The 26,812-nt window shown below is 48.4% G+C and overlaps 1 protein-coding gene and 1 non-coding gene across 3 annotated transcripts in view; one reads left to right on the top strand and one right to left on the bottom strand.

Moving 5' to 3' along the window:
• The first annotated feature begins 372 nt into the window (after positions 1-372).
• Positions 373-26,812, top strand: part of Ube3c (ubiquitin protein ligase E3C) — a 90,674-nt gene continuing 64,234 nt past the window's right edge. The window contains exons 1-6 of one of the 2 annotated variants that reach the window (XM_042671582.1): positions 373-490; positions 10,702-10,755; positions 12,900-12,974; positions 14,078-14,221; positions 21,037-21,152; positions 25,327-25,484. In XM_042671582.1, the coding sequence (XP_042527516.1) occupies positions 425-490; positions 10,702-10,755; positions 12,900-12,974; positions 14,078-14,221; positions 21,037-21,152; positions 25,327-25,484 (613 nt within the window). In that variant the 5' untranslated portion in view covers positions 373-424. The remainder of the gene's footprint in view (positions 491-10,701; positions 10,756-12,899; positions 12,975-14,077; positions 14,222-21,036; positions 21,153-25,326; positions 25,485-26,812) is intronic. The other variant, XM_042671581.1, reaches the window with a different exon arrangement.
• Positions 25,892-25,961, bottom strand: Trnaa-ugc. Its single transcript has one exon. It is a non-coding gene; the product is annotated as a tRNA-Ala (tRNA).

A 26,812-nucleotide genomic window follows, 5' to 3' on the forward strand; every position in this document is an offset into this window, starting at 1 on the left:
CGCCGTCGATAGCGGGGCCGCGCACGCAGGCGAGCGCCGTGAGGAGCGCCGCGCCTTCGATGGCGGGGGCGCGCGCGTTCTCGGGGCCGCGCACGGCGACACGACCGGCCGCCATCTTCCTTCCGCGGCGGCTGCGGTGCGGGCGCGGGGTCGGCGGCGCCCCTCGCTAGGTGGTGGCGGGGCGTGGAGCAGGCGGGCGCGGACCGGCCGCCCGCCAGCGTCGCCGCGCTCGCGCCCACCGGCCGGCCCCGGCGTGCCGGGCCCCCGGGCCGGCGGCGCAGCCCCTGCCCGCGCCCCGCGGGGCTCGAGCCCGGAGCGCCCTCCCGGCGCCGCCGCGCCCCGCGGCCCCGGAACCCCCGCGGCCCCGCCCCCGGGGCGCCCGCCCGCCCGCGCCCCGGCCGCGCCGATGGGATAGGCGGCGAAGATGTTCAGCTTCGAAGGCGAGTTCAAGACCAGGCCCAAGGTGTCCCTGGGCGGCGCCAGCCGGAAGGTGAGGGCGCGGCCGGCGGGCGCGGGGCGCGGGCCGAACCGCCCGCCCCGCCATCCCGGGGCGTTGGGGCCGCCGCTCGGCGTCGGCTTCGCGGCGCTGTCGGCCGCGGGCCCCGGCGGGCGGGCGCGGGGGAATCCCGGCGGGGGGGCTCCCGGCGGGGTCGGCGTCCGGGGACCGGGCTGCGGCCGTCGGAGGCGGTGGCAGCAGAAGGTGCTAGAGGTAGTTGGGGGATCCGTGCCGCCAGGTTCGAGGCCCCGCGCGGGGGCGCCGGGCCCGCCTCACCCCGCGGCGCGGCCTCAGGGCACGGAATCCCCGGCCCGCGCCGCCGACCTCCGGGCGCCCGCCCGGCCCAGCGCACGTTCCAGGCCCGCCTGGCCGCGGCCCCTGCTGGGGGCTGGGGCCGCGTTCCTCCCGGCGGGGCCTGCGGCCTGAGTGTCTTCGGTGGGCTCCGTCCTCCGAGAGCCTGGGGAGCACGCTTGGGCCTCTGACCGCGGGCTGAGGGAGGAGGCCAGGAGGAGGCTGCCGGCCGCTCCTGCGGCCCGGGCGGCCGGGGCTGGGGCCGGGGCCGGGGCCGGGGCCGGGGCCGGGGCCGAGGCCGGGGCCGAGGCTGGGGCCGGGGCCGAGTCTGGGGCCGGGGCCGAGTCTGGGGCCGGGGTCGGGGCCGGCGCAGGCGGACGGCTGGGCCACCGAGGGAGGACTTTAGGACGCTGTTTCCTGTCCCGCGTCCATCCTTCCCAGGAGTGGTCGTTAGCTCGGGCATCCCTGGCACCTGGTCCTTTGTGACTGTCTTCTCGGGCTCAGTTTGGATCTGACCAGGGTCCACCCACCTCTGTCACACTCCACTCTAGGGTCTTGGCGGGCCTGGTCCTGTGCCGGGCTACGAGGTTCCAAGTGCTCTGCTCTGGCCCGCCCCTGGCCCCTGGCCCTGTCCTTTTAACGCAGCAGTTCTGGTGGGATGTGGTTTCCTTGTGGTTTTGCTTTTGTTTACTGGTGCTAACGATGAGTTCATTTTCCTGTGATTCTACATAGGCCTTATTGAAAAACAAAAACAGGAAGAAATTATCTTTTTGTGTGTACCTTTTTTTTTTTTTCTGCTAGTCCTTGGGTTTGAACTCAGGGCCCGGGCACTGTCCCTGAGCTTCTTCTTGGTCAAGGCTAGTGGTCTACACAGTACCACTTCCAGCCTTTTTTTTTTTTCTGTGTATGTGGTACTGACTAATCAAACTCAGGGCTTCATGCATGCTGGGCAAGCACTGTACCCACTAAACCACATTCCCAGCCTTTGTGTGTGCCTTTTGTTAAAAAGCATTGACTCTTCTCATTTGGACCCATAAGTTAACTAAAAGAAGACGTAAAATGGGGCTGGGAAGGTGGCTCAGTGGTAGAGTGCATGCCTCCCATGCATGAGGCCCTGGGTTCAACTCCTCAGCACCACATATATAGAAAAAGCCTGCAGTGATGCAGTGCTCAAGTGGTAGAGCACTCGCCTTGAGCTGAAGAGCTGAGGAACAGCGTCCAGGCTCAGAGTTCACAGGCCCCATGACCTACCAAAAAAAAGAAGACTTAGAACTCAGCACACCGGTTCTGATTTATATCTCTCTTTTTGCTCTTAGCTATCCTCTCCTATAGTCATCTGGATTCCAGAAACTGATGGATGCTTATCTTGTCACAAGTTTTCCCGGCAGTCACTATACTGGGGATTGAACCCAGGACCTTGCTGGTGTAGACTAGCAAGTGTCTGCTATTGAACACTTTTTTTTTTTTTTTTAAGACAGGATCTCCCTGTATAACCAGTGCTGGGCCTGGTGACTGGCCTCCAACGCAGGATCTTCCTGCACAAGCCTCACAAGTGCTGGCATTGGTGGGCAAACCTAGCTAGCAAGACTTCCTTACCATGACAGAGCTCTTCATGCCAGTCCTGAGGTAATGATCAACCAGATCACCTCGCTAACCAAGGATTCTTAAGAGTATCTGCCTCTTGCCCCAGTGCATTTTTCTCTGTTTACACGTAATGTCAGTACTTAAAGGCAGATATACAGCCACTCAGGCCCTTGTTCTTTCTGTGGGGCCCTATTAAACAGATGCTTCTTGTCTGCCTTGTCGTTAGTCATCATTGCATTGAGCATACTGGGACCATGTTTCCAGTCCAGGGCTTTTTCTCTAGAATTCCAGTAACACATGTCTATTTTTTTGTTTTTCAAATTCAGTGAATATTTTTAGTGTTTATTTGTAAAAGCTCTATAGGAAAAGTCAAGGCTTGTTTATAATTTTGTCAGAGTATTAAGACTTCCACTGTGAGCAGTTAAGTATCCATAAACTAATGGCTAGCTCCTGATTCCCTTGGGGCTGGGTTGGCCCGTGTTCTGAAGGATGGGTCAGCCAGGCTGACGGGAGGCTGGGCACTGGGGAGTAAGGAGCTGCTGGACTCAGTTGGTTCAGATGTGCTGGGTTTTCTCAGCATTTCTGATGTTAGGGTGCATATGCATGGCAGTGTGTAGTTCAATTGGCAGCAATTACCCAGAGGAAAATCTTCCAGGGTTGACAAAAGTTCACGAAGCTAGCTAAAACAGGCACAAAACAAACAAAACCCCCATGTTTATGAGAGAAAGGATGTTATCTTCGAGAACGCAAAGGTCTGAATCCAGACACCAGGTTGTCTGTCAGTAGGAAAGTGTCTTGAGACAAGTCTCCTCTCGACTGTCCTGTGTGTTCCCTTCCCAGGGGGTGGTGGCTGCAGTTGACTTCTTTTGACCTTGGTTTGGGTGTTGGAGAGTCACTCTGCAGAGGGGGCTGTGGAGCCCCATCTGTGCTTTTGAATCTGAGGAGGATTGGATTCTGGTCTGTGAGGTGGAGAGGACTTGAGGGAGTGGGGCTGTGGGATGAGCGCTTGGCTGGTGGAGTGCAGATGTTGGGCTGTCAGTAGACTTTGTTCCTTGAGGAGAGCACATGCCGCTTGGGACAGGGAGGGATCCCACAGACTCAAACCCAGACCAGGGCAAAGTGGTGTCAGGGAGCTAGTCTGGGAGAGAGGCCTGGCCCACAGGGCCTGGACATGAGTGTGTCCCACAGCGTGGTAGGAGTTGGAAGTCAAGCCTGCCCCATGCCCAGAGGGGACATAAAATCAGGCGACTAGGAGAGAGAATTTGAGTATATTATTATTTGTGTGTGTGTATGTGTGTGTGTGTGTATGTGTATACCACCATCTTGGGGCTAGAACTCTGGGCCTAGGTGTTGTCGCTCAGCTTTTGTGCTCAGGGCTCTACCACTTGAGTCACAGCTCTGCTTCTGGTAGTTAATTGGAGATGAGAGTCTCAAGAGTGCTGGGAATGTGGCTCAGTGGTAGAGTGCTCGCCTAGCATGCACGAAGCCCTGGGTTCAATGCCTTAGCACCGCATACACAGAAAAGGCCATGAGTGGCACTGTGGCTCCAGTGGTAGAGTGCTAGCCTTGAGCAAAAGCTCAGGGACAGCGCCCAGACGCTGAGTTCCAGCCCCAGGACTGGCAAAAAAAAAAAATATATATATATATAAAATAAATAAAACTATCTGTGAAAATGGTATTTGTGGGATTGGAATTTGGCTATCTTTAATCTTTGGAAAAGATAAGATAGCTTCTAATGCTTGCAGAGCAAATAGACTGCTGCCATTTATTGATGTTTACAGTTTTCTTTTTTTCTGTTTTCTTTTTTCTCTCGATTTGAGGCTTGAACTCAGGCCTGGGAGCTGTCCTTGCTCTTTTGCTCAAGGCCTAGCCCTCTACCACTTTGAGCCACTGCTCCTGTTTCTTGAATGGTTAGCTGGAGATGAGTTTCATGGTCTCAGTCTCTTGGGTAGCTAGGGTTACAGGTGAGCACTTAGCCCCCAGCTAGTGTTTACCCTTGAGGGATGGTGGGTGTCTCAGCTGGGGACTCTGGGAGAGATTAGCATGAAGGGAAGAGGCTTTGGGAGAGTTCAATCCCTGAAAACACAGTGTGCTTTTGTGAAATGGCTATAACTGCTACTCAGAATCCCTAACTCTTCTAGACCTGCAGAATTTTAAAAGTACAGGATATCTTCAAATATGAGTAAAATAAATTAAAACTGATAACCTAGAGCTGCCACACAGGTTCCCCACCTCCACCCCTTGAATTCAACCTCAAATTTTTGCTTGACTTGTTTGCTCCTGGCTGGCATTCTGCCACTTGAGCTGAGCTGGTTTTGAACCTCAGTCCTCCACATTTTATTCTCTTGTAGCTAAGATAACAAGCATAAGCCCTGGACACCTGGCGCATAAACTCCAATTCTTTTTTGGTGTTGTTGGTCATGGGGCTTGAACTCTGGGCCTGGAGCTGTCCCTCAGCTCTAAGCAAGCGCTCTACCAATTGAGCTACAGCGCCACTTCCAGGTTTCTGGTGGTTTATTGGAGCTAAGAGTCTCATGGACTTTCCTGCCCAGGCTAGCTTTGAACCATGATTCTCAGATCTCAGCCTCCTGTGTAGCTAGGGTTACAAATGTGAGCCACTGGCTCCTGGCCTAGGCTCCAATTCTTAATAGTTAATATGCAGATTTTGGTTTGGATTTTACATAGGTGCTCAGAGTTGTATTCTGGGAGTATAATTATGTGTATTTTCCTTGTTTAAAACATAGGTCAGGGGCTGGGAAGGTGGCTCAGTGGTAGAGCGCTTGCCTTGCATGCCTGAGGCCCTGGGTTCGATTCCTCAGCACCGCATAAGCAAAAAGAAAAAAACCGGAAGTGGCGCTGTGGCTCAAGTGGTAGAGCGCTAGCCTTGAGCTGAAGAGCTGAGGGACGGCACCCAGACCCAGAGTTCAGGCCCCACGACCAGACCCAAAAAACAAAAAAAACACATAGGTCAGGGCATATTGAGCCCTGCTGTGCCTAATTCAAATATGTTGTTATCTGTGGGTTAGATTCCTGGAATGAATCTGTTAGGTCAGAGGCAGCTCACACTTTGAACTCATGGGTATTTCCAAACTACCTAGAGGAGGTTACGTTGGTGTGTGAAGGTAGTGGCAGTTCTGTGCCCTTCCTGAACATTGCTGTCTTTTCACGTTTGCCAAATCCGAGAAATAAGGTAAAGGCCTTATTTCAATGTTCTTAATGCATTCTCTTCTTTAAAACAATTTTTTTATGTGGTACTGAGGAAACAAACCCTGTGTCCCATGCATGCTAGGCAAGCACTCTACCACTGAGCCTCCTTCCCAGCCCTGCATCTTAAAATGAGTAAAGTTGACTTTTTTTTTTTTGGTCAACCATGGGGCTTGAACTCTGGGACTGGACACTGTTCCTGTGCTCTTCAGCTCAATGAGTGCTCCACCATTTGAGCCACAGTGCCACTTCCAGTTTTCTGGTGGGTAACTGGAGATGAGTCTCCCAGACTTTCCTGCGTGGGCTGGCTTTGAACTGAGATCCTCAGATCTCAGCCTCCTTAGTAGCTAGGATTACAAGTGTGAGCCACCAAGTGCCCAGTTAATTTGAAGTTCTTGGGTTGATACTCCTGTGCACTATTTATATCTTTTGCTTTTATTCTTTATCTTTTCATATTATTGTCTTATAAATAATTTTTTTGGGGGGGGTCGGTCATGGGGCTTGAACTCTTGGCCTGGGGGCTGTCCCTCAGCTCTTCAGCTCAAGGCTAGCACTCTACCACTTGAGCCATGGCGCCACTTCTGGCTTTTTTCTTTTTGCTTATGTGGTGCTGAGGAATCAAACCCAGGGCCTCAGGCATGCAAGGCAAGCGCTCTACCACTAAGCCACCTTCCCAGCTCTATGAATAATCATTTTTATTGTGTTATATTTGTTCCTGCTTTGTCTCTTGTCTTTGGTTGTATTATTTTTCTGTGTAGGATATTTGAATTTTTAGTCAAATTTACTGCTCTAAAATAATTGCATTCTTCTTGGGAAAGTTTTCTTCCACACTGACGTTTTAAAGAATTCAGTAACCAAAGTTTGCTAATAGGTCTGTAGTGTGTTATATTCTATTCTGTATTGCTGGTATGGGTTCTGTGGACTGAATTTCTTTTCTTTTTTTTTCGTCGGTCATGGGTCTTGAACAGCACCACTTCTGGCTTTTTCTGCTTATGTGGTGCTGAGGAATGGAACCCAGGGCCTCATGCATGTGAGGCAAGCACTCTACCACTGAGCCACCTTCCCAGCTCTATTTCCACTTAGGGGTGAGCCACCCCCACCCCCTAAGTTTGTTTTTTCACAGACTGATAGAGTCAGCCTGTCCCTTTGTGCCCCTAAATTCTAGGATTAAGCTATCTATGCATCCCACCTAAGGAAGAGCTGAGGTTAAACCCCGGGAGCAAGCAGCCAAGAGAGCCTGCCCAGCCACAGAAGGGGCGAAGCAGACGCCAGAGCCCATGTCTGAGCTGAGGCTGCTGTGTGGCCAAATGGGGACCACTGCTGGTGATGATCAGTGACCCTCAAACAAAGTGGTGGACTAATGACTTTGCTCATGGTCCATTTATTTATAGATGTAGGGTCAAATGGGTGGAGCAGCTGTTGTCCCGGGAGAACAGTGGGTCTGTTCTCCGGAACTGATTGCTGAATCCACTCGTGCTTTGGGTTTATGGCCGTGAGCTGGGTAACCTCGTCCGTAGCGGTAAGTGAGAGGAAGTCCTTTAAAATGTGTGGCTGACTTCACAGCCAGTGGGACGGGCTGGGCAGGCAGCGGTCTCGTGTGGGTTTGCTGCGGAGATTGCATCCGTGTCCGAGCTCTGGAAGCTTGGCGCAGGCCAGTCTCCTCCTCGGGTACAAAAGCAGTCTGGCAGTCCTGTGTGCACAGGGAAGCTAGGCTGTTGCCTCTGCCCTTGTGAGAAGCAAGCACAACCCAGCGAGTGGCTGGCTGTGTGAGCCAGTCCCCTTCTCCCTCAGGCCGCGAAAGCCTGTGTCCAGGGGTTGGGCATGGGCAGCCTTTCACCATGAGACACACCTCTACCTGGGGAAAGAATTGCGAACACATGGAAAGTGCGGGCTTACCAGACGGGCCTGTGAGAGTTTTCCTAAACCAGCTGGCAGTGGAGGCAAGAGGAACGTCCGCCCCTTGCCTCCTTGCGCGCACGCCACTGCAGAAAGGACACCGGCCAAAGAAGCTGCCTGCAGGGCTCCTGAGCAGAGGCCTGGGGCTGCCCAGACCCTCCTGCGGCTACTAGCACTGCTCCCCGGTCCTGCTGTAAACACCAGTTAGGCTCTCTGTTGGCTGATGGGAAGCTTAAGAAAGGCAGGGCTTGCTACTTGGGAAGCTGAGATCTGAGGACTGCGGTACAGAGCCAGCTTGAGTAGGAAAGTCTGTGAAGCTCTTATCTCTGATAAACCATCAGAAAACCAGAAGTAGCTCTGTGGCTCAAAGTGGTAGAGCATTAGCCTTGAGCTGAAGAGCTCAAGGACAGCACCCAGGCTCAGAGTTCAAGCCCCATGACGGGGAAAAGATGCAGGTCTTGATGTCATCTTCATAACCTAAGCCTTGAGGAACCTACGTTCAGATAGGGTATTTACCAATAAGTGTCTTGTAATTCAGTATTTTAATTTCAAATGTAATAGAGTGTTTGTTTATGACCAGCCTTCACAAATATAGAAGCTTCCCCTTGAAATACATACATTTACATTAAAAGGCATCTTTGGCAAGAGTACCAAAATGGTCTCCTGCCTCCTCTGTACTGTGTCGGGTGCCTCCTGACCTGTTGGTTGTGTTTGTGGGAAGGTTGCACTGATGGCTTGGTTGGTGACTGCAGGTTTCTCCTCTGTGAATTTACTTTCTCTTGGTAGCTGAAAAATACCTTGAGGGTGATACTTTGAGGCCAGGTAAATCCTGATTCTCCTTGAAGTGTTGCCCACCAGTTTTAGTATACTTCACAGGATCTCATCTACAACATTTAGTGCTATGGCTGTGGGTGGTTCTGGCCTTTTCCCTCTCCTGTATTTATATATTAACTGGGTTCAGCCAGGAGATTTTCCCCTTACTTATTCAGTTGTTTACGTACTTGTGTATGAAGCCATGGAGTTAGATATAAATGCTGTGGGTTCAAATATAGTACTGTTACTGTGTGATCATAATCATGAAAGAATGTGGAAAAATCCAAGTTGAGGGACACTCCCATGACACGAAAGTTAGAGGGAAACACTGTTAGAGCAGAAAGGCCAAGCACCAGGGACTCACACCTGTAACCTTGGCTACTTAAGAAGCTGAAATACAGAAGACGGTCATTTGAAGCCAGCCCAGGCAGAAAAGTCCACAAAATTGTATCTCCAATTAACTGGCAAAAAGCTAGGCTGGTGGTATTGCTCAAGTGATAGAGTACCAGCCAAGCAAGCAAAAATCCCTGAGTTCAAACTACTAAGAGATGGAAGAAGATGAGGCAGTAGTATCTAAGACTGTGTCTTACTATGTGGAATTCTAGAACTCATGCAGGCTGAGTTTCTAATAAAGTGGGTGGTGCATTTACTAATGCTGCTGATAATTGTATCTAGTTATGGAGGGAAAGAAAGACTTGTACAGGATTAGGGAACACATTATTATTATTTTTTTTTTGGTCCGGTTGTGGGGCCTGAACTCTGTGCCTGGGTGCTGTCCCTCAGCTCTTCAGCTCAAGGCTAGTGCCCTAGCACTTGAGCCACAGCACCACTTCTGGCTTTTTTCTTTTTGCTTATGTAGTGCTGAGGAATCGAACCCAGGGCCTCAGGCATGCAAGGCAAGCGCTCTATCACTGAGCTACCTTCCCAGCCCCGGGAACACATTATTTTTGTAGCTTTTCTTTGAACTATTTAAAAAGCCAATTTAAAGAGCAATATTTAGTAAATAATGAGGAATCTTTCATTGTGAAACAAGTTGGCTTTGGTTATGCTACAGTGGATGATTTTCTTTGGCTCTTCATGTTCACTAATAAGCTTTTGCTCATATTTTGCTTGGTTTACATGTCAGTGTGTAATTATAAATTGGCTAATTCTCTTTCATTGTCCTTTTGTTTTGTACTGGTCCTGGGGCTTGAATCTAGGACTTGGGCACTGTTCTTGAGCTACTACTTGAGCTGTACTTCCACTTCTGGCTTGTTTGGGTGGTTAATTAGGGATAAGTGGTTCACAGGCTTTGGGCTGGCTTCAAACCACGATCCTCAGATCTCAGCCTCCAGAGTAGCTAGGATTACAGGTGAGCCACCAGCACCCTGCTGGTGTGTCTATGAAATGGGTCTAACTGCCAGTGGGCTCAGGTATAGCTTAAAAATGATACTATTCCTTTTGGAGATGGATTCTCACATCTATCTCCAGGCGGACCTGGAGCTCATGAACCTCCTGCCTCAGCAAGAGTTCTGCGATTACGAATATGCACTGCGCATCTAGCTATGATCGGTGTATGCAGCATCTTGGACTCTTAAATTTACAAAAAAAGAAGTCTGGGGCTGGGAGTATGGCTTAGCGGTAGAGTACTTGCCTAGCATGCATGAAGCCCTGAGTTTGATTCCTCAGTACCAAATAAACAAAGCCAGAATGGTGCTGTGGCTCAAGGGGTAGAGTGCTAGTCTTGAGCCAAAAGGAAAGCTCAATAACAGTGCTCATGCCTTGAATTCAAGCCCCAGGACTGGTATTGTGCACGCGCACGTGCGCGCGCACACACACACACACACACACACACAAATTAGAAGTCTGTACTAAAGGTTGGACCAGTTTGGGGAGAAGAGGTGTGTCTTTTAGTATTTTTCCTTTATTTGTTTCAAAAATTTCCCTTTATTCATTTCTTTCTACAAAGTATGTTATTCAAAAATTTTGCTTATAGTGAACATTTTCTTCATTTACTACAAGCCATGGGTTTCCTTTCATTAAAATTCCCCTTGGGCAGCTGTGGGAGCCAGAGAGCACGCGTGTGCCGGCCCACCCTTCAGGGTGGTGGTTTGTAGAACTGTGGCGTGTTCATTGCATTGATGATTGGTCAGATCCCAGTTTTCCCTGTGCTCACGTGTGTGTGTGTGTGCGTGTGTGCGTGTGTGCGCGCGCACGCGTGCAATTCCCCATCAGCAGGTGTGCTTAGAGAGCTTCTGAGTGCTGTAAGTTAGACCTGGAGCACTCCCAGCCTGGGATATCTTGTCTGGTGCAGAGTTTGATTGGAGGGTCTGCAGAATCATTTGGGAGCCAGAACATTCTATAAACTTCGGTGGGAGTGTTTTCAAGTTTAGTATTACAGCCTTCCTTACATTTTTTTTTTCTTTTTTTGCATTTAGGAAGAAAAGGCTTCTCTTTTACATCGTACTCAGGAAGAAAGACGGAAAAGAGAGGTAACAACAGCTTTGTGATAATCGTGATAAATGATCATTTACATTTCAGCTGGGCGCTGGTGTCTCACACCTATAAACCTACCCGTTCATGAGATCTGAGTTTCAGTTTGAACTATGTAGGAGGGGGCAATCCTTAACTCTTTATCTCTCCCCCTCCCAAAAATAAAATAAAGCCAGAAGTGGAGACATGTTCATACAGTAGAGTGCTAGCCAGGAGGCCCTGGGTTCAAGACCCACTACTGCAGAAAAAGAAGTCTTGGCTTTGCTCTATCTATGTGTACCTTCACATATTGCTGGTGACATTGTATCTGTGTGTATGTACTTTCTAGCTTCTGCAACATTTCTGGATGTGACACCAAGTATATGTGCATGCAGTTAGAGTTTGCAACATTTGTAACATAATTGTGCACACATGGGTTTTGCAACATTTCCAGATGTGCTCAGTGTTAATTCTGTAACCCTCCAAGAAAAGATAGGCTTGAAGGGCTCAGTCCAGGTTACAGAAGATTATGGTTCTTGGTTGTGTTTCTTTCTAATAAGGTTTCTAGATAATCTAGTATAGTGTTCACATTTTATCAAGCAAGGTGTTACACGCTTGTCACCACAACTGAGAATGAAGAGAACTTCTTAGGGTCTGCTTTTCTAGATAAGAGTTAATGCTTTGTTATTCTAACAACTCACTCTTGGATTTAGCAGCTTTTTGAGAGCTTTACCTGTGTTGGGCAGACCAGAGTCCTGCTCTGAGGTGGGTGCGTTAGTGAGGTAGCTCTAAGCTGTGGCAGCACGGCGGCTCTGCTGGGAGCAGCCTTTGAGAAGGGCTCTGTGGACTCATGGAGGGTGAGCAGATGCCCTTTGAAGAGCATTCCTGACTGAAGGAGCTGCAGCAGGGTCAAAACTTGGCTCCCTCATCATGGTGGACGCATGGACCCTGAAGGTCCACTGTGGCCGGGGGCTGTCCTTGCCTGGAGGACACCTGGCCTCATCCCTAGATGCTGGCAGTACTTCTACCGGGCAAACCAAAATGGCAGCGCTCATCACTGTCTCCTGTATGGAAAAGTGGCCCTCAGTGAAGAGCCACTGCAAACCAGGGGCCTTGTACTTGCTAATGTTCCGCATCTGTTTTTGGAGCATTCTTGGCCATTCTCACTACCCTTCCAGTAGTGCTCTGCCCTGCTCTCCCTCCTCGCAACTCACTCTGAAAACATGTCTGGCCCTGGCCCTGCGCCCCATGCCTCTCAGGCTCCTTCCTTCCTCCCTTCCTTCCTCCCTTCCTTCCTCCCTCCCTTCCTCCCTCCCTTCCTTCCTTCCTCCCTTCCTCCCTCCCTTCCTTCCTGCCTTCCTTCCTCCCTTCCTTCCTTCCTTCCTTCCTTCCTCCCTCCCTCCCTCCCTCCCTCCCTCCCTCCCTTCCTTCCTCCCTCCCTTCCTTCCTCCCTCCCTCCCTCCCTCCCTCCCTCCCTCCCTCCCTTCCTTCCTTCCTTCCTTCCTTCCTTCCTTCCTTCCTTCCTTCCTTCCTTCCTTCCTTCTTTCCTTCCTTCCTTCCTATCCTTCCTTCCTTCTTTCCTTCCTTCCTTCCTTCCTTCCTTCCTTCCTTCCTTCCTTCCTTCCTTCCTATCCTTCCTTCCTTTCCTTCTTCCTTTCTTCTTCCCTCCCTTCACTCCCTTCCTCTTATTAAGCAGTTGTACAATTCCATAAGTCAGGTTATGAGTACAATGCTTCATGATCAGTGTCATTCCTTTTATTGTTCCATTTTTTTCCCCTCCCCTCCTTATCTTCAAGTTACGTAGTTCAGTTTTTACATAATGTACATTGAATATACTGACTGCTTTTTTTTGCTTACCCCTCTGGGCACATGCACAGAACAGGAACATCTATTGCACAAGAATTAGATTAATGGTGGCAAGTAGGGTACTGGTTGGCACAGGGTTTGGACAGGTGGGCGATGATGAAGAAATCCTGAAACTAAATTGTGATGCTGGTACATGACTTGGAATGTACTGAAAATAGATTCAGTGGATGGCATGCTTTATTGAATGAATTTTATGGTCTGAATTCTATAGCTAGGATTTTTTAAAACCTGACTAGCTGAAAATCATCTTCACTAATTCGGACCAATTAACTGCTTTCCTCCTTACTCCATTATTCAGGAGGAAAGGCGAAGATTGAAAAATGCAATAATTATCCAGTCATTCATTCGAGGCTACAGAGACAGAAAACAGCAAGTAAGTTTGTTTTTTATTAGTTTACATTAATTATGAGTGTGTATTTCACTGTTATATTTCCACACATTTGCAGTAGATGTGTGTGTGTACATGTCTATGAATATGCATATCTTTTAGGTCTAGCTTCCACATATGAGTGAAAACATAGAATATTTTGTTTTGGAGGCTTGTCTTGCTCAATGTGATATCCTCCAATTGCATCAGTTTTCCAGCAAATAACATCATTTTATCTTTTTTTTAAATAGCTGTGTTTAATACAGTTCTAAAGTTTTCTTATTTTTATTATACAAATGAAATACAGAGGGGATGCAGTTAGTTACATAAGTCAGGTAAAGAGTACATTTCTTTTTTTGGACAATCATAGTTTATCTTTAAAACTAAGAAAGAACTAGAAAGTCAACCCATTTTAAATATGGTAGTGTTCTTTTTTTTTTTTTTTTTTGTGGGGCCTGAACTCTGGGCCTGGGCGCTGTCCCTCAGCTCTTCAGCTCAAGGCTAGCGCTCTACCACTTGAGCCACAGCGCCACTTCCGGCTTTTTTCTTTTTGCTTATGTGGTGCTGAGGAATTGAACCCAGGGCCTCAGGCATGCAAGGCAAGCGCTCTACCACTGAGCCACCTTCCCAGCCCCTATGGTAGTGTTCTTATAAATGGCATCTGTTTTTCTTATATTTTGTATACCTGTTTAGTGAAAGTTTTCCCTGGTAAGTAATTTATATTTACATTAAGGTTTACACACAGATGAGTTTTTAGGTGATTTTAAAATCGTGAGATGGGGCTGGAATTTTCCATAATAAAGAAAATGAAGGCTGGGAAGGTGGCTCAGTGGTAGAGCACTTGCCTTGCATGCCAGAGGCCCTGGGTTCAATTCCTCAGCACCACATAAGCAAAAAAGAAAAAAACCCGGAAGTGGCGCTGTGGCCACAAAATTATGAGATATAAACACAGGCCAGACCACAGCTGATGGATAGCAAGAAGGGTAAAAGGTGCTGCTTAGTGAGTGTTAAGATCTTGTTCCCCAGCACGAATAAGGTTTGCTGAGGTTTATTTAGACCTGTCACTGTGTCCGAATTACACATTTACGTGTCCCTCCCTTTGCTTGCAGTACTCCATTCAGAGAAGTGCGTTTGACCGCTGTGCCAGCGCAGCCCAGGCTCGCGGCACCTCCATTGCAAGTGCTCCAAACCTTACCTTCCTGGTACGGCAGCTTCTGTTCTTTTATAAACAGAGTGAAGACTCAAAGCGCCTGGTGAGTGCTCACTCAGATTTTACTTGCTTTCTGTTGTTAGAAGACGCTGGGGGGAGGGGAACGAGGGAGAGAAATGAGGGGGAGGGGTAACAAGTTAGACTGTAGCCCCTCTGTACATCACCTTGACAATAAAATTTAAAAACAAGAAGAAGAAGCTGAGTGGCCCCTCCCTTTAAGTGTTTGTGAGCATTTCCTTTTCCTCAGCCAGCTGCAATAGGCCACCTCTGGGCTGGTGTGTTTTCTTTCATCTTAAAAGTGAGGTTTTCTTTTTCTTTTTCCTTTTTCTTTCTTCTTTTTCTTTTTTTTTTTGTCCTGGGGCTTGAACTCGGGACCTGGGCGCTGTTGCTGTCCCTGAGCTTCTTTTGCTCAAGGCTTATACTCTACCACTTGAGCCACAGAAGCTACTTCCAGCTTTTTCTGTTTATGTGGTGCTGAGGAATCGAACCCAGGGCTTCATGCATGCAAGGCAAGCACTCTACCACTGAGCCACCTTCCCAGCCTTCATTTTCTTTATTATGAAAAATTCCAACTGTTTATAAAAAGAGTGCAGGCCAAGTGCTGCAGGTGGCTCCTGCTGATACACCTGTAGGAGGCCAAGATGGGAAGGATCTCACTTGGAAGCCAGACCAGGTAGAAAAGTCTGAGTGATCATAAGTCCAGTTAACCAGCGAAGTCTGGACAAGTAGACTGGTGGAGGGCTCATTGTGAGCAAGATACCCAGGCAAGAGTGCAAATCTCTTGAGTTCAGGCCACAGTACTAGCACACAAAAAGCTTAAGTGAGCTGGCGCCTGTGGCTTATGCCTGTCATCCTAGCTTCTCAGCAGGCTGAGATCTGAGGATCGCAGTTCAAAGCCAGCCTGGGCAGAAAAGTCCCTGTGAGACTCCTATCTCCAGTTAATCACTCAAAGATCAGAAGTGGCTCAAGTGGTAGAGCTCTAGCCTTGAGCACAGAGAGGCTCAGGGACAACACCCAAGCCCTGAGTTCAAGTCCTACAACCCACCAAAAAAAAAGCTAAAGTGTGTGGTCGAATCCTTCCCTTGTGCACTTGGCAGTCTGCAGTCAGCCAGCACCACGTTCTTCTGCAAGCAGCCTCCACAGCTTTTAGATGGCTGAGAACTTCATCTAAATGTTACTTCAGGATCATTCTCCAAGCAGTGGGTCTCTTAACATCTGACACATATTTCTCTACAAATTTCATAGGCTTTTATCTTAGTGGAGCAGCCAGGACCATTAGTGGTGGCAGACACACAGTAAACTTGAACACAGAGCTCTTGCTAGCTCTAATAGCTGAGCCTCACCTCCAGTCAACAGTTTTGTTATTAATTGGAGATGCCGTCTCTTAGACTTTTCTGTCCAGGCTTGCTTTGAACTGAGATTTCAACCTCTTGAGTTGCTAGGATTACAAGCCTGGGCTACTGGTGCCTGGCTTGATAATAATAATTATATATATATATATATATTTTGCCAGTCTTGAGGCTTGAACTTGGGGCCTGAGCACTATCCCTGAGCTTCTTTTGTTCAGGGCTAGTGCTCTGCCTCTTGAGCCACAGTACCACTTCGGCCTTTTCTGTGTATATGGTACTGAGGAATCGAACCCAGGGCTTCATGCATGCTAGCCAAGCACCCTACCACTGAACCACCTTCCCAGCCCGGTAATAATTCTTTTTAACATGTAGTTTGTAAGCTGGGCACTGGTGTCTCCCACCTACAACGCTGGGTACTCTCCAGATACTTTCAATGCCAGCCTAAGTAGAAAAGCCCATTAGACTCCCTATCCAAAACAACTGGCACAAAAGAGATGGACGGGTGGGGTACCAGCGGAGCAAGCCAGCAGAGCCAGCCAGAGGCTGAGTTTACACCTTTTCCCTGAAAACAGAAGCTTGTTATCCTTTTTTTTCCAGGAAATATTATGAGACTACTGTGTAATTGTTAGATGAATTACATATTTGTAGATATATTTTTGGATAGACAAAAAGGGTAGAGAGGAAATCTTCCTGGCTACAAGCCATGCCCAGTAGAATAGTCTGCCGCACAGTATGTGCTACGCAGAGGACAGAGGGCCGCTTTTCTGCTGTCCAGTCCTACAGCTAAGCCCTGCTAGACTGGGATTTGGGAAGGGCTTTCTGAAACTGGAGCTGATCTAGAAGCATAGCCAATTCATTTCCCCTCAGTTTGGCCCATGGACAGCTCTTTCTAGGTTTCCTGTTTGAAATTCAGAAGAAAAAGAATTAGAAAGGCACAACAGCAAGCTGTCTGTCTTCGTGCCTTCTAACATTGCGATTGAAAGGTTTTTTTGTCCAAGAGCAGAAGCATGCCGGTGCTGTGGTGTCTTTGAAGCACCCATCTCAGTGTACAAGGGCTAGACTTGAATCTGATTTCTAAATTGGAGTTTAGACTTACTTCAGAAAATGGCAGTGAAAAGTTTGGAGGTAAATGTGTACTTTGGCTCTAGGCCTTAGGCACCTAAAAAGCAAAAGTGTTCACATGCAAATTCTGAAATTTTAAGTACAGCGTTTTAAATTTTAAGTAGATTCATTTAAGAAAAGTAGCTGGAGGCTGGTGGCTCACATCCGTCATCATCCTAGCCACTCAGGACACTAAACGATACGATACGATATGATACGATAACCGCGGTTCAAAGCCAGCTTAGGCAGACAAATGAAATGCAAGAGTTCCATGTCTTTGATTAACCAGCAGAAAGCTAGAAGTAGAGGTGTTGTGGCTCAAGTGCCAGCCTTGGAGCATGAGACCTTGAGCTCAAGTCCTTACAGTACTGGCACAGAAGAAAAGAAAGAAAAATGAACTCTATTCAGTTGGCTAACAAATGCAGGAGGGCTGGGAAGGTGGCTCAGTGGTAGAGCGCTTGCCTTGTATGCCTGATGCCCTGGGTTCGATTCCTCAGCACCACATAAGAAAACCAGAAATGGCGCTGTGGCTCAAGTGGTAGAGCACTAGCCTTGAGCTGAAGAGCTGAGGGACAGCGCCCAGGCTCAGAGTTCAGGCCCCATAACCGGACCCCCCCCCCCCCCCCAAAAAAAAAAAATGCAGGAGTAGTCATGCCAAGAAGTCCCCTGCCTACGGTCAGGTTCCCACTCAGAAGCAGCCATCATGTGACCCTTGATGGTTCTTCAAAGATACCCTGTGTAAAAATAATCACATGGGACCATGCGCTCTCACATGCAGCCTTTGTTTTCTTGTGATTATTTTAAGTACAGATCTGTTGCTCTTATTTCTTTCACATGTAGTTTGCCTTTCATTTTTCTGGAGTCAATCCTTGCCTCACTTTTTTACTTTTTATTTATCTATTATTTTGGGGAGTTATGGTCTTGAACTCGGCCTGGGCACTGCCCCTGAGCTCTCTTGCTCAAGGGTAGCAGCACTCTACCACTTTGAGCCACAATGCTACTTCCAGTGGTTAATTGGAGATAAGAGTCTCACAGGGACTTCAAACCACAATCCTCAGATATCAGCCTCCTGAGTTGGCTAGGATTACAGGTGTGAGCCACCGGCACGCAGCTAAATGGTTATTATTAAGGGGTTATAATTCCAAAGTCAGGTTATGAGTTTAGTTTCTCCATCCCCACCCACAGGTTGCATAGTGTACTTTAAATACAATGACTGTATCTGCTCCCCTTTCCTTCCTTCATTCTTGTGCTCTTCCTTTTCCCACCCCCAAGGCAGATCTCTATTTCCTGCTTTGATAAATAGTACTTGAGCTGTTGAGAGGAGTTAGGCCTTTGGATGCCTCTCCTGTGTGTACCTCCTTTAGTTCTGTTTGTGTATCAATGCTTAGAGCCCTGGGTATGTCATCATGCTTAGTTGTATTTTAGATCTGGCTTCCACGTGTGGGAGAAAACTTGGTCCATTTGTCTCTCTGGGATGGCTTAACACAATGTGTTCTAGGTCCACCCATCTCCCTGCAAATGATAGATTCTTTCTAATGGCTGTGTAGACTTCCACTGTGTACAGGTACCCCTTTTTTGGATCCACTCATCTATTGTAGAACATTTGTGCCTAGCTGTTGTGAGTAGTGTAGTACTGAGCCTAGACACGCAAATGTCTTTATGGTATCCTGGCTTGTGATGATCTGGGTGCCCAGCAGTGGTATGGCTGGATCATAGGGAAATTCTATGTTTAGGAATCCCCAGACTGCTCTCCACAGTGGTTAGACTAGCTCACATTCCCATCAACGGTGGCCACCTCTTCGCCAACATGTTATTGTTAGTTTTCTTGATAATGGCCATTTTAAGTGGGTAAGGCGGCATCTCAGTGTTGTTTTAATTTGCATTTCCTTTTTGGCCAGAGATATTGAGCACTTCTTTATGTGTTTATTTACCATTCTTTCTTTTTCTTCTGAGAAGTCTTTATTTACTCCTTTGCCCATTTCTTGATTGGATTATTGATTTTGGGGTGTGTGTGGAGAGTTTCTTGAGCTCCTTGTGTATTCTGTCAGATATAGTTGGTAATGATCTTCTCCTCTACTGTTGCTATCTTTCTAGTTTAGTAACTGTGTCCTTTGCTCTGCAGAAACTTTAGTTTGATGTGGTTTCATTTGTCAGCTCTCATTTGTTGTGCCCCTGGGATGCTCTTAAGAAGGTTCCTGCCTATGCCGATAACTTCTAATGGTTCTTGTACTTTCTTGTAGTACTTTCAGAGTTTCAGGCCTGAAATCTCCATTTTGAGTAGATATTGGTACAAGGTGACAAACAGGGATCCAATTTTAGTTTTCTACATACGGATGTCCAGTTTTCCCAACACCAATTATTGATGACTGCTTCATTTTTTTTTTTTTTTTTGGGTCCAGTCGTGGGGCCTGAACTCTGGGCCTGGGCGCTGTCCCTCAGCTCTTCAGCTCAAGGCTAGCGCTCTACCACTTGAGCCACAGCGCCACTTCCAGCTTTTTTCTTTTTGCTTATGTGGTGCTGCAGGGCCTCAGGCATGCGTGGCAAGCGCTCTACCACTGAGCCACCTTCCCAGCCCGACTGCCTCATTTTTAATGCATGGTTTCTTCCAGCAGCCCTGTCTCCATTCTCAGTGTACCTGTCCATGCTGTCCAGTGCTGTCTGTCCCCGCTTGTGTGTTCTTGCAGGCCTGCCATTATCCTGGGAAGCCTTAGCTTTTCTTCAGTTTCACACTCTCCTTTCCTGGCATCTCCCTGTTGTTGATTTCATTCTTTGTGTCTTTGATACGTGCACATCTTCAGTTGGGCATTGAGGCAGGGTGAGAGTGGCTGGGGGACGGGGAGTGCAGCTCAGTGATAGGAGGAGGAGTGGAGGAGCGTTGGCAGGGCGTGGCTCTGTCCTTGCAACTCCTTCCACTGGGCAACAGCAAAAAGTGAAGCAAAGCACAGGTTTAATGGCTGTAACTTTTTGGATGCTAATAGTGCACTGTCGTGATTATAAAATCTAGTAGGGTCCGATTCCAAGAGTTTGTCTTTAGCTTTTTTTTTTTTTTTTTTTTTTTCATTTTTTTTTATTTTGGGGATTGGATCAGGACACTGTACTTTCTAGGTGAGTGCTTTGCCACTGAGCTACGTCCCAGCCCTGTCCTTTGGCTTTTTGTGGTGTATTATCATTGTGCATCTTCCTCATTTGTTAATAAATAGTATAGACTTGAAGATGCACAATGTTTCATACATGTATTCATTTCATGTTGGTTCCAAGAAAATACAGGTCACTTCAGACATCTCAAAAAGATGGTGTACACAGGCAAGTTACGGATGTGTATAGCACATTTGTAACTATCTGTAGGAACGAGGATATCTTATATTCCCATCTTACTGGAAATGGGTCTCACAAAATTTTAAAACAATACCCGTCTGTTTTATAAAATAGAAAAAGCAGAAGAGAGTCCTTGTTTTGAGTTTTCAGATCCTTTTTTGGCAGACACATCCATACTACATAAAGTTAGGCCTCTTGAATACAAGAGATCTTACAAAACTCACCTGCTAGTCATCTGGGGAGAAGAGCCCTTGGCCAACCCGTCCATCTACTTGATCCTTCCTTGTGTTGAGGGTAGCGGAGCCACATGAATACCTTTCTTATCAAAGGTGTAGGGAGGAGCCTCAGATCCGAGGATTGCAGTTCTAAGCCAGCCCAGCAGAAAAGCCTTATTTCCACTTAAGCACCAAAAAGCCAAAATGGGGCCATGGTTCAAGCAGTAGAGTGCTAACCTTGAGCACAAAAGCTCAAGAAAATGTGCCCAGGGCCCTGAGTTCAAGCACCAGGACTGGCATCAAAACAAGAGTAAAAAACATGCAAGGGGTTAGAAATGAAAACACAGAAAGATGCTAGAGATGTGTGTATAGTCCACACATGTACGGAAGGAAGAAATCTACGTATTATATATTGCTGATTTTTTTGCAGGTGAACTTATTGCTTCAAGCTTTATGAAGCTTTGTTTTAGTACTCTATTTTAGTAACTAATGGTAAGGTTATTAAGATGGGGGAAAGTAATGCTAAGAAAATCTTGTTCTAGGAACTTTCTCTCTCTCTCTCTCTTTTTTTTTTTAAATTTTTGCCAGTGTTGGGGCTTGAACTCAGGGCAGACATTCTCTAAGTTGCTTTTTGCTCTCTATCACTTGAACCACAGCACCATTTCTGGCTTTTTGTGTTTATGTGATACTGAGGAATGGAACCCAGGGCTTCATGCATGCTAGGCGAGCACTCTACCTCTGAGCCACACTCCCAGCCCCTCAGGAACTTTCTTAGCAGATTTTGATTAGGCTTGCATGTAAGAGTCCACTTTGGATTCTTTAGTATTCTGTAAACTAGCAATGGGTTCAAAGTTGTATTTTTTGTTTTGCTGTTCCAGATATGGCTGTATCAGAACTTGATTAAACATAGCTCTCTGTATGTCAAGCAGTTGGATGGATCAGAAAGGCTGACATGCTTATTTCAGATAAAGAGGTTGATGAACCTCTGCTGCAGGTGAGTTTGCGCGGCTTATGGAATGTGCTGGTCATCTCTGGTGCCGGCAGAATTCATGTTTGGGAGATGAAAAAGGAGGAAAGGGAGATACAAGATTTGGGAGAAGGCTGACTGTGGAGAGGTCGGGGTGGAGGGAGGCTTGAACTCACCCTGGGGCACTGTTGCTGTTCCAGAGATTTTTCAGTCAAGGTGACCACGTGAGCCACAGCTCCACGTCCAGCTTTGCTGGTGATTAATTGGAGGAAGAGTCTTCCTACATGAGTTTGCTTCAAATTGCAACCCTCAAATCTCAGCCTTCTGAGTAGCTAGGATTGCAGAGGTGAGCCACTGGTACCTGGCTGTGGTTGCCTTTTTTTTTTTTTTTTTTTTTTTTTGTCGTTGGTCTTAGGGCTTGACCTTTGGGCCTGGGCACTGTCTCTCGGTTCTTCAGCTCAAGGTGAGTGATCTACCACTTGAGCCACAGTACCACTTCTGGTTTTCAGTGATTAATTGGAGATAAAGTCTCCTGCCTAAGCTGGCTTTGAACCATGATCCTTAGATCTCAGCCTCCTGAGTAGCTAGGATTATAGGCGTGAGCTGCCGGTGCCCACCTGTGGTTGACTTTTTTAAATGTGGCGGGCAGTCTTATGAGGTGGTGATGTGGGCAGGAACGACACAAACGGTTTGGTGCGCTGGCTCCGTCTGGGGTCAGAGCCTGCCTGGAGGGTAGTGGGAGTCACCATGCACCCTTTAGAGGATTCAGCTTTATTCTGAAGGGAACAAGGCAAAAATAGAGTTTGGAGTACAGTACTACAGCCTGAGTTTTCTTCCCCATCCTGTCAATTTTTAGTATGACAGGCTTAAGTACCACAGAAGAGAGTTGGCAGTTCCCCACATCGCTGACACTGCCCTTCCACGTTTGACATCACTCCCCAGGTACTTCTGTGTCCACCTCTCAAAGACGTGCTCCAGCCAGAGAGTGGGTGGCCTCTGAGAGTGCTCGAAGCTGGCATGCTTACAGTCCCAGCCACTCAGGTGGTGAGGTCTGAGGGTCATGGTTTGGAGCAGGCCTCGGAAGACAAGTCCTCAAAAATCCAGGACTAGAGGTGTGGCTCACGTGGTAGCGCTCCAGCTATGAGCAGGAAAAGCTGAGTGAGAGAGGAAGTCCTGAGTTCAGGTCTCAGTACAGGCATTTGCAAATAAAAAGTGGTATTCACTAACACCCGGAAGCTAGTGAGCAGATTGGCAGTCCCTGGGATGGAGGTGGGCTTGATTGAAGTTTCAGCCCATTTTCAGATTTCCCCGTTTTCTTCACAGTGTGTTCTATGCCTTGAACTTTGAGCTTTTGTGTTCAGCTAGCACCTGCCACAGCTCCACTTCTGGCTTTTTTGTGGTTAATTGGGGATAAGACTCTCACAGACTTTCTCGCCCAGGTGGCTTCAGATCTCAGCCTCCTGAGTAGCCAGTAGTACCTAGCTCACACAGTACATTTGATGTCTTAATTCCCCATCTAAAAGTGCCCTCCCCACACCTCCAGTTCAAGTGTCAGTGGACCCATCCTGTCTTGTGTACTGGACATGACCGTGAAGAAGGGAGAGCAGAGTCGGGCCAGTTAGGGACGAGGCCAGGCAGAGCCGGACAGGAAGTGAGGCCGCGGCTGGGAGCTCGGAGAGGCCAGGCCTGTGTGCACGCGAGTTCTCAGTTTGAACGCTGGAGTAATGTAGTCTTAGAGACTCGAAGGACCTAAAACTGGAAGGGCTGAGCAAGCTAGAGGGAAGACAACAGAAGCTGGGTCCCTAGGGACCTTTCTCTTCACCACGGAAGACATGTACAGAAAGGAGGACAGGACAGGACAGGCCCTGGCAGAGCTGACGGCCCAGGAGTGTAGTCAGCACAGATGCCTAGAGTGGAGTAAGCTGGCTAGGGCTCCGGAACCTAGGTGAAAGGTTTATTTATCATATTGTTCCAATGAAACACTACGATCTATTCAAATGAAGGTTTGCCTCGTGACAGCTGTATGCTCTTCTAGGCAGAAGCCTTTGGTTTCTGAGGAGCAGTAATAGCTTGTGTAATAGTACTGGGTGGGAACCCTAGGCTCCACTCAGCTTACTACATCCAGACACACCACTCTGTCTGTAGCACTGAGGTGGACCTGGCCTAGGCCTCTGGAGGCTCCCCTGAGCAGCCCTCTGGCCCCTTGGCGTAGGGGTGAGGCTGCTGCTTTCAGGGACCAGCAGGGAGATAGCATGGAGAGTTGAGAGCTGGTGCCCAGGAGGGCAGAGCAGTTGAAGGCAGTGGGGTAGAACTGCTCACAGCAGGCCTGAGGAGGGGCCTCGGCGGCTGGGGAGGAAGACATGCCAGATCAGAAGGAAGAGGGTAGGATGTGCCCCGAGAGATGGCAAAGCAAGGTAAAGGGGCTAACAACCCAGTTAAAAATGGGGCAACATGCCAGGCGCCGCTGGCTCTCGCCTGTGATCCTAGCCACTCGGAAGTCAGATCTGAGGATTGTGGTTCAAAGCCAGCTCAGGCGGGAAAGCTTGGGAGACACTCTTAACTCCAATAAACCACTCAGAAAAAGCTGGAAATGGCACTGTGGCTCAAGTGGTGGAGCGTATCCTTGAGTAAAAGAAGCTCAGGGACAGCACTCAGGCTCTGAGTTCAAGACCCAGAACTAGTACAAAACAAAAACAAAATTGGGCAGCATATACAGGCACTTAGTTTTGAAAAGGAAAACACTTGGGTGACTGTTGCACACTTAACATTTACGACCTGTAACCAAGGAAATAGACCATACCTGCAGGCCTACTAGAAGGCTAAATGTCTAAAACTTCATTACCAGGTGTCAGGTGGGGAGTAGCAGGGAGTCATTATGTTTCTTAGGAATGTGATGGTTTTGTGTAGCTATCCCCGCATGCATGGCTCTTCCACACTGAAGACACCGGTCCAACAGTGTAGGGGCTGTGGGGGCTTGGGGGTGTGGTACCTGTGAAGCTTCCTCACCGTGCCAGGGCAGGAGCCCTAGGGCGAGGGAGGGGCATGTGCTTATGCTTACACCTTGGGTGGCTGGTACGGTCTGTCAGTTGCAAGGGTATGGCCACTGGTTGGGTGCAGAGCATTCTGGTAACAGTCGTATGGTTACAGTTAAGAGAAGATACTCACTAGTGGCTCACTCCTGTGATCCTAGCTGTTCCAGAAGCTGACATCTAAGGATTGAAGTTCGAAGCTAGTCAGGCAGGAAAGTCTGTAAGACTCTTATCTCCAGTTTATCAATAAAAAGCAGGAACTGCCAGGGGTGGTGGCCCACGCCTGTAATCCTGCCTAATCAGGAGGTTGAGATGTGAGGATGCCAGATGCCTGTTCAAAGCCTGCTGGGGCTGGTAAGGCTGTGAGACTCTTATCTCTAATAAACCACTAGAAAACTGGAAGTGGTGCTGTGGCTCAAGTGGTAGAGCACTTGCCTGGAGCTGAAGAACTGAGGGACGGCACCCAGGCCCAGAGTTCAGGCACACATACACACGCACACCTAGCACTGGAACTGTTCTATACACACACACACACACACACACACACACACACACACACACACACACACACACACACACACACACACACACACACACACACACAACTGGAACTGTTCTTCCAGTGATAGAATGCTGGCCTTGAGCAAAAAAGTTCAGGGACAGCCCTAGGCCCTGAGTTCTAGCTTCATTACCAGAACAAAAAAAAGGTTTTGAATGATCCTCTGTAACACAAAAGAGTTCAAGCCCCAACATTCTCATTCTCTCTCTCTCTCTCTCTCTCTCTCTCTCTCTCTCTTTCTCTCTCTCTCTCTCTCCCTCTCTCCCTCTCCCTCTCCCCCTCCCCCTCCCCTAGCTTCATTACCACTACAAAAAAAAGGTATTGAATGATCCTCTGTAACACAAAAGACTAAACTAGTGATAGCAGAGCCTCTGCTGGCAGGAGCGAGTCTCTGCTCTAGGTGGAAGGCTGTGTTCCGTCTGTTTTGACATGGTAAACACTCTTAAGTCTAGAGGACATATTTGATCCCTTGGCCTTTGAGTTGTGCCTGTTGTCAGAGAAACTTGGCATTAAAAACCAGAATAGCTGAGATGCTGGGCTCGGTGACTAGGAGGAATTGGGGAATTCTGATAACTTTAGATATGCAGTAAGTATGGACTTTTCATTTTTACAGGCTGCTGCAAAACTGCAATGATGACAGTTTGAATGTTGCCCTTCCAATGAGAATGCTTGAGGTGTTTTCATCTGAGAATACTTACCTGCCTGTTTTGCAAGATACTAGCGATGTGGTGTCAGTGATCGAACAGATTTTGCACTACATGGTTCACAGTGGTAAGCGGGGGTGGGGCAGCTAGGTGGGCATCATCATGGCAGGGGTGGGGCCTGTGCTGCTGGAGCAGCTGCTCTGATCAGCACACCGAGGCCTTCGGAGCAGAAGCAAGTGTGTCCTGTGAGTCTCACTGCAGTCAGGAGCTCCGTTGCTCTGCAGCTGTGGAAATGGGTCGGCTCTATGAACATTAGGGTCTCTTAGCTTGCCAAGGAGGATGGTGGACTTGTGCTGACAGCTCGCTCCAGGCACTTGAGTGGAGGATTGCTTTTGGGGGGGGGGCGGGGGGGGGGGACCAGTCGTGGGGCCTGAACTCTGGGCCTGGGCGCTGTCCCTCAGCTCTTCAGCTCAAGGCTAGCGCTCTACCACTTGAGCCATAGCGCCACTTCCGGCTTTTTTTTTTCTTTTTGCTTATGTGATGCTGGGGAATCGAACCCAGGGCCTCATGCATGCAAGGCAAGCGCTCTACCACTGAGCCACCTTCCCAGCCCCCACATTTAATTTTAAGACCTCTAATGACCGGCTGGACACTAGCTCACAGGTAATCCCAGGCTGGAGGCTGATATGGGGAGGATCCTATCAAGGCTAGCCATGCAAAAAGTAAGATTCCATCTGAACAAAAATGTGGCATGCTCTTTATGCCTGTAGTCCCAGCCCAGGCCAAAAAACATGGCATTCTGAAAAAAAGAAAAAGGGAGGCTGGCGCTGGTGGCTCACCCTGCAGTCCTAGCTACTCAGGAGGCTGAGATCTGAGGATGGCAGTTCAAGGCCAGCCTGGGCAGGAAAGTCCGTGAGACTATCTCCAATTTACGACAAGAAAACCGGAAGTGGCGCTGTGGCTTAAAGTGGTAGAGCGCTAGCCTTCAGCAAAAGAGCTCAGGGACAGCGCCCAGGCCCTGAGTTCAAGGCCCGCGACCGACAACAAAGGGGAAGAGGAGTATAGAATGCCTGATGAATAAGCGTGAGCTCCAGGTTCAAACCCAGTACTTCAGAGAGAAAGAGAGTGGGGGAGCTCTCTACCACTTGAGCAACAGCACCACTTGCTTTTTCTGAGTAGTTTTTATTAGAAACAAGAGTCTCAAGGATTTTCCTGGCAGGCTGGCTGTAAACCTCAATTCACAGACCTCAGCCTCCTGAGTAGTGAGGATTATAGGCGGGAGCCAACGGAGCCTTTTGTGTTTGTTTTGATAAGTAGTGTTTTGAAGGTCAGTGGGGTCAGGCCTTTGGGTTCCTCACCTGAGGCTTGGCGTGCCCTCTTTGGCTGAGGGAGGCAGCTGTAGGGTTTGAGATTACTACAGGCAGATGCTCTGCCACTTGAGCCATGCCTCCAGCC

Source organism: Dipodomys spectabilis, unplaced genomic scaffold (assembly GCF_019054845.1).
Source record: "Dipodomys spectabilis isolate Male_0828 unplaced genomic scaffold, ASM1905484v1 ptg000646l, whole genome shotgun sequence".
NCBI lineage: Eukaryota > Metazoa > Chordata > Mammalia > Rodentia > Heteromyidae > Dipodomys > Dipodomys spectabilis.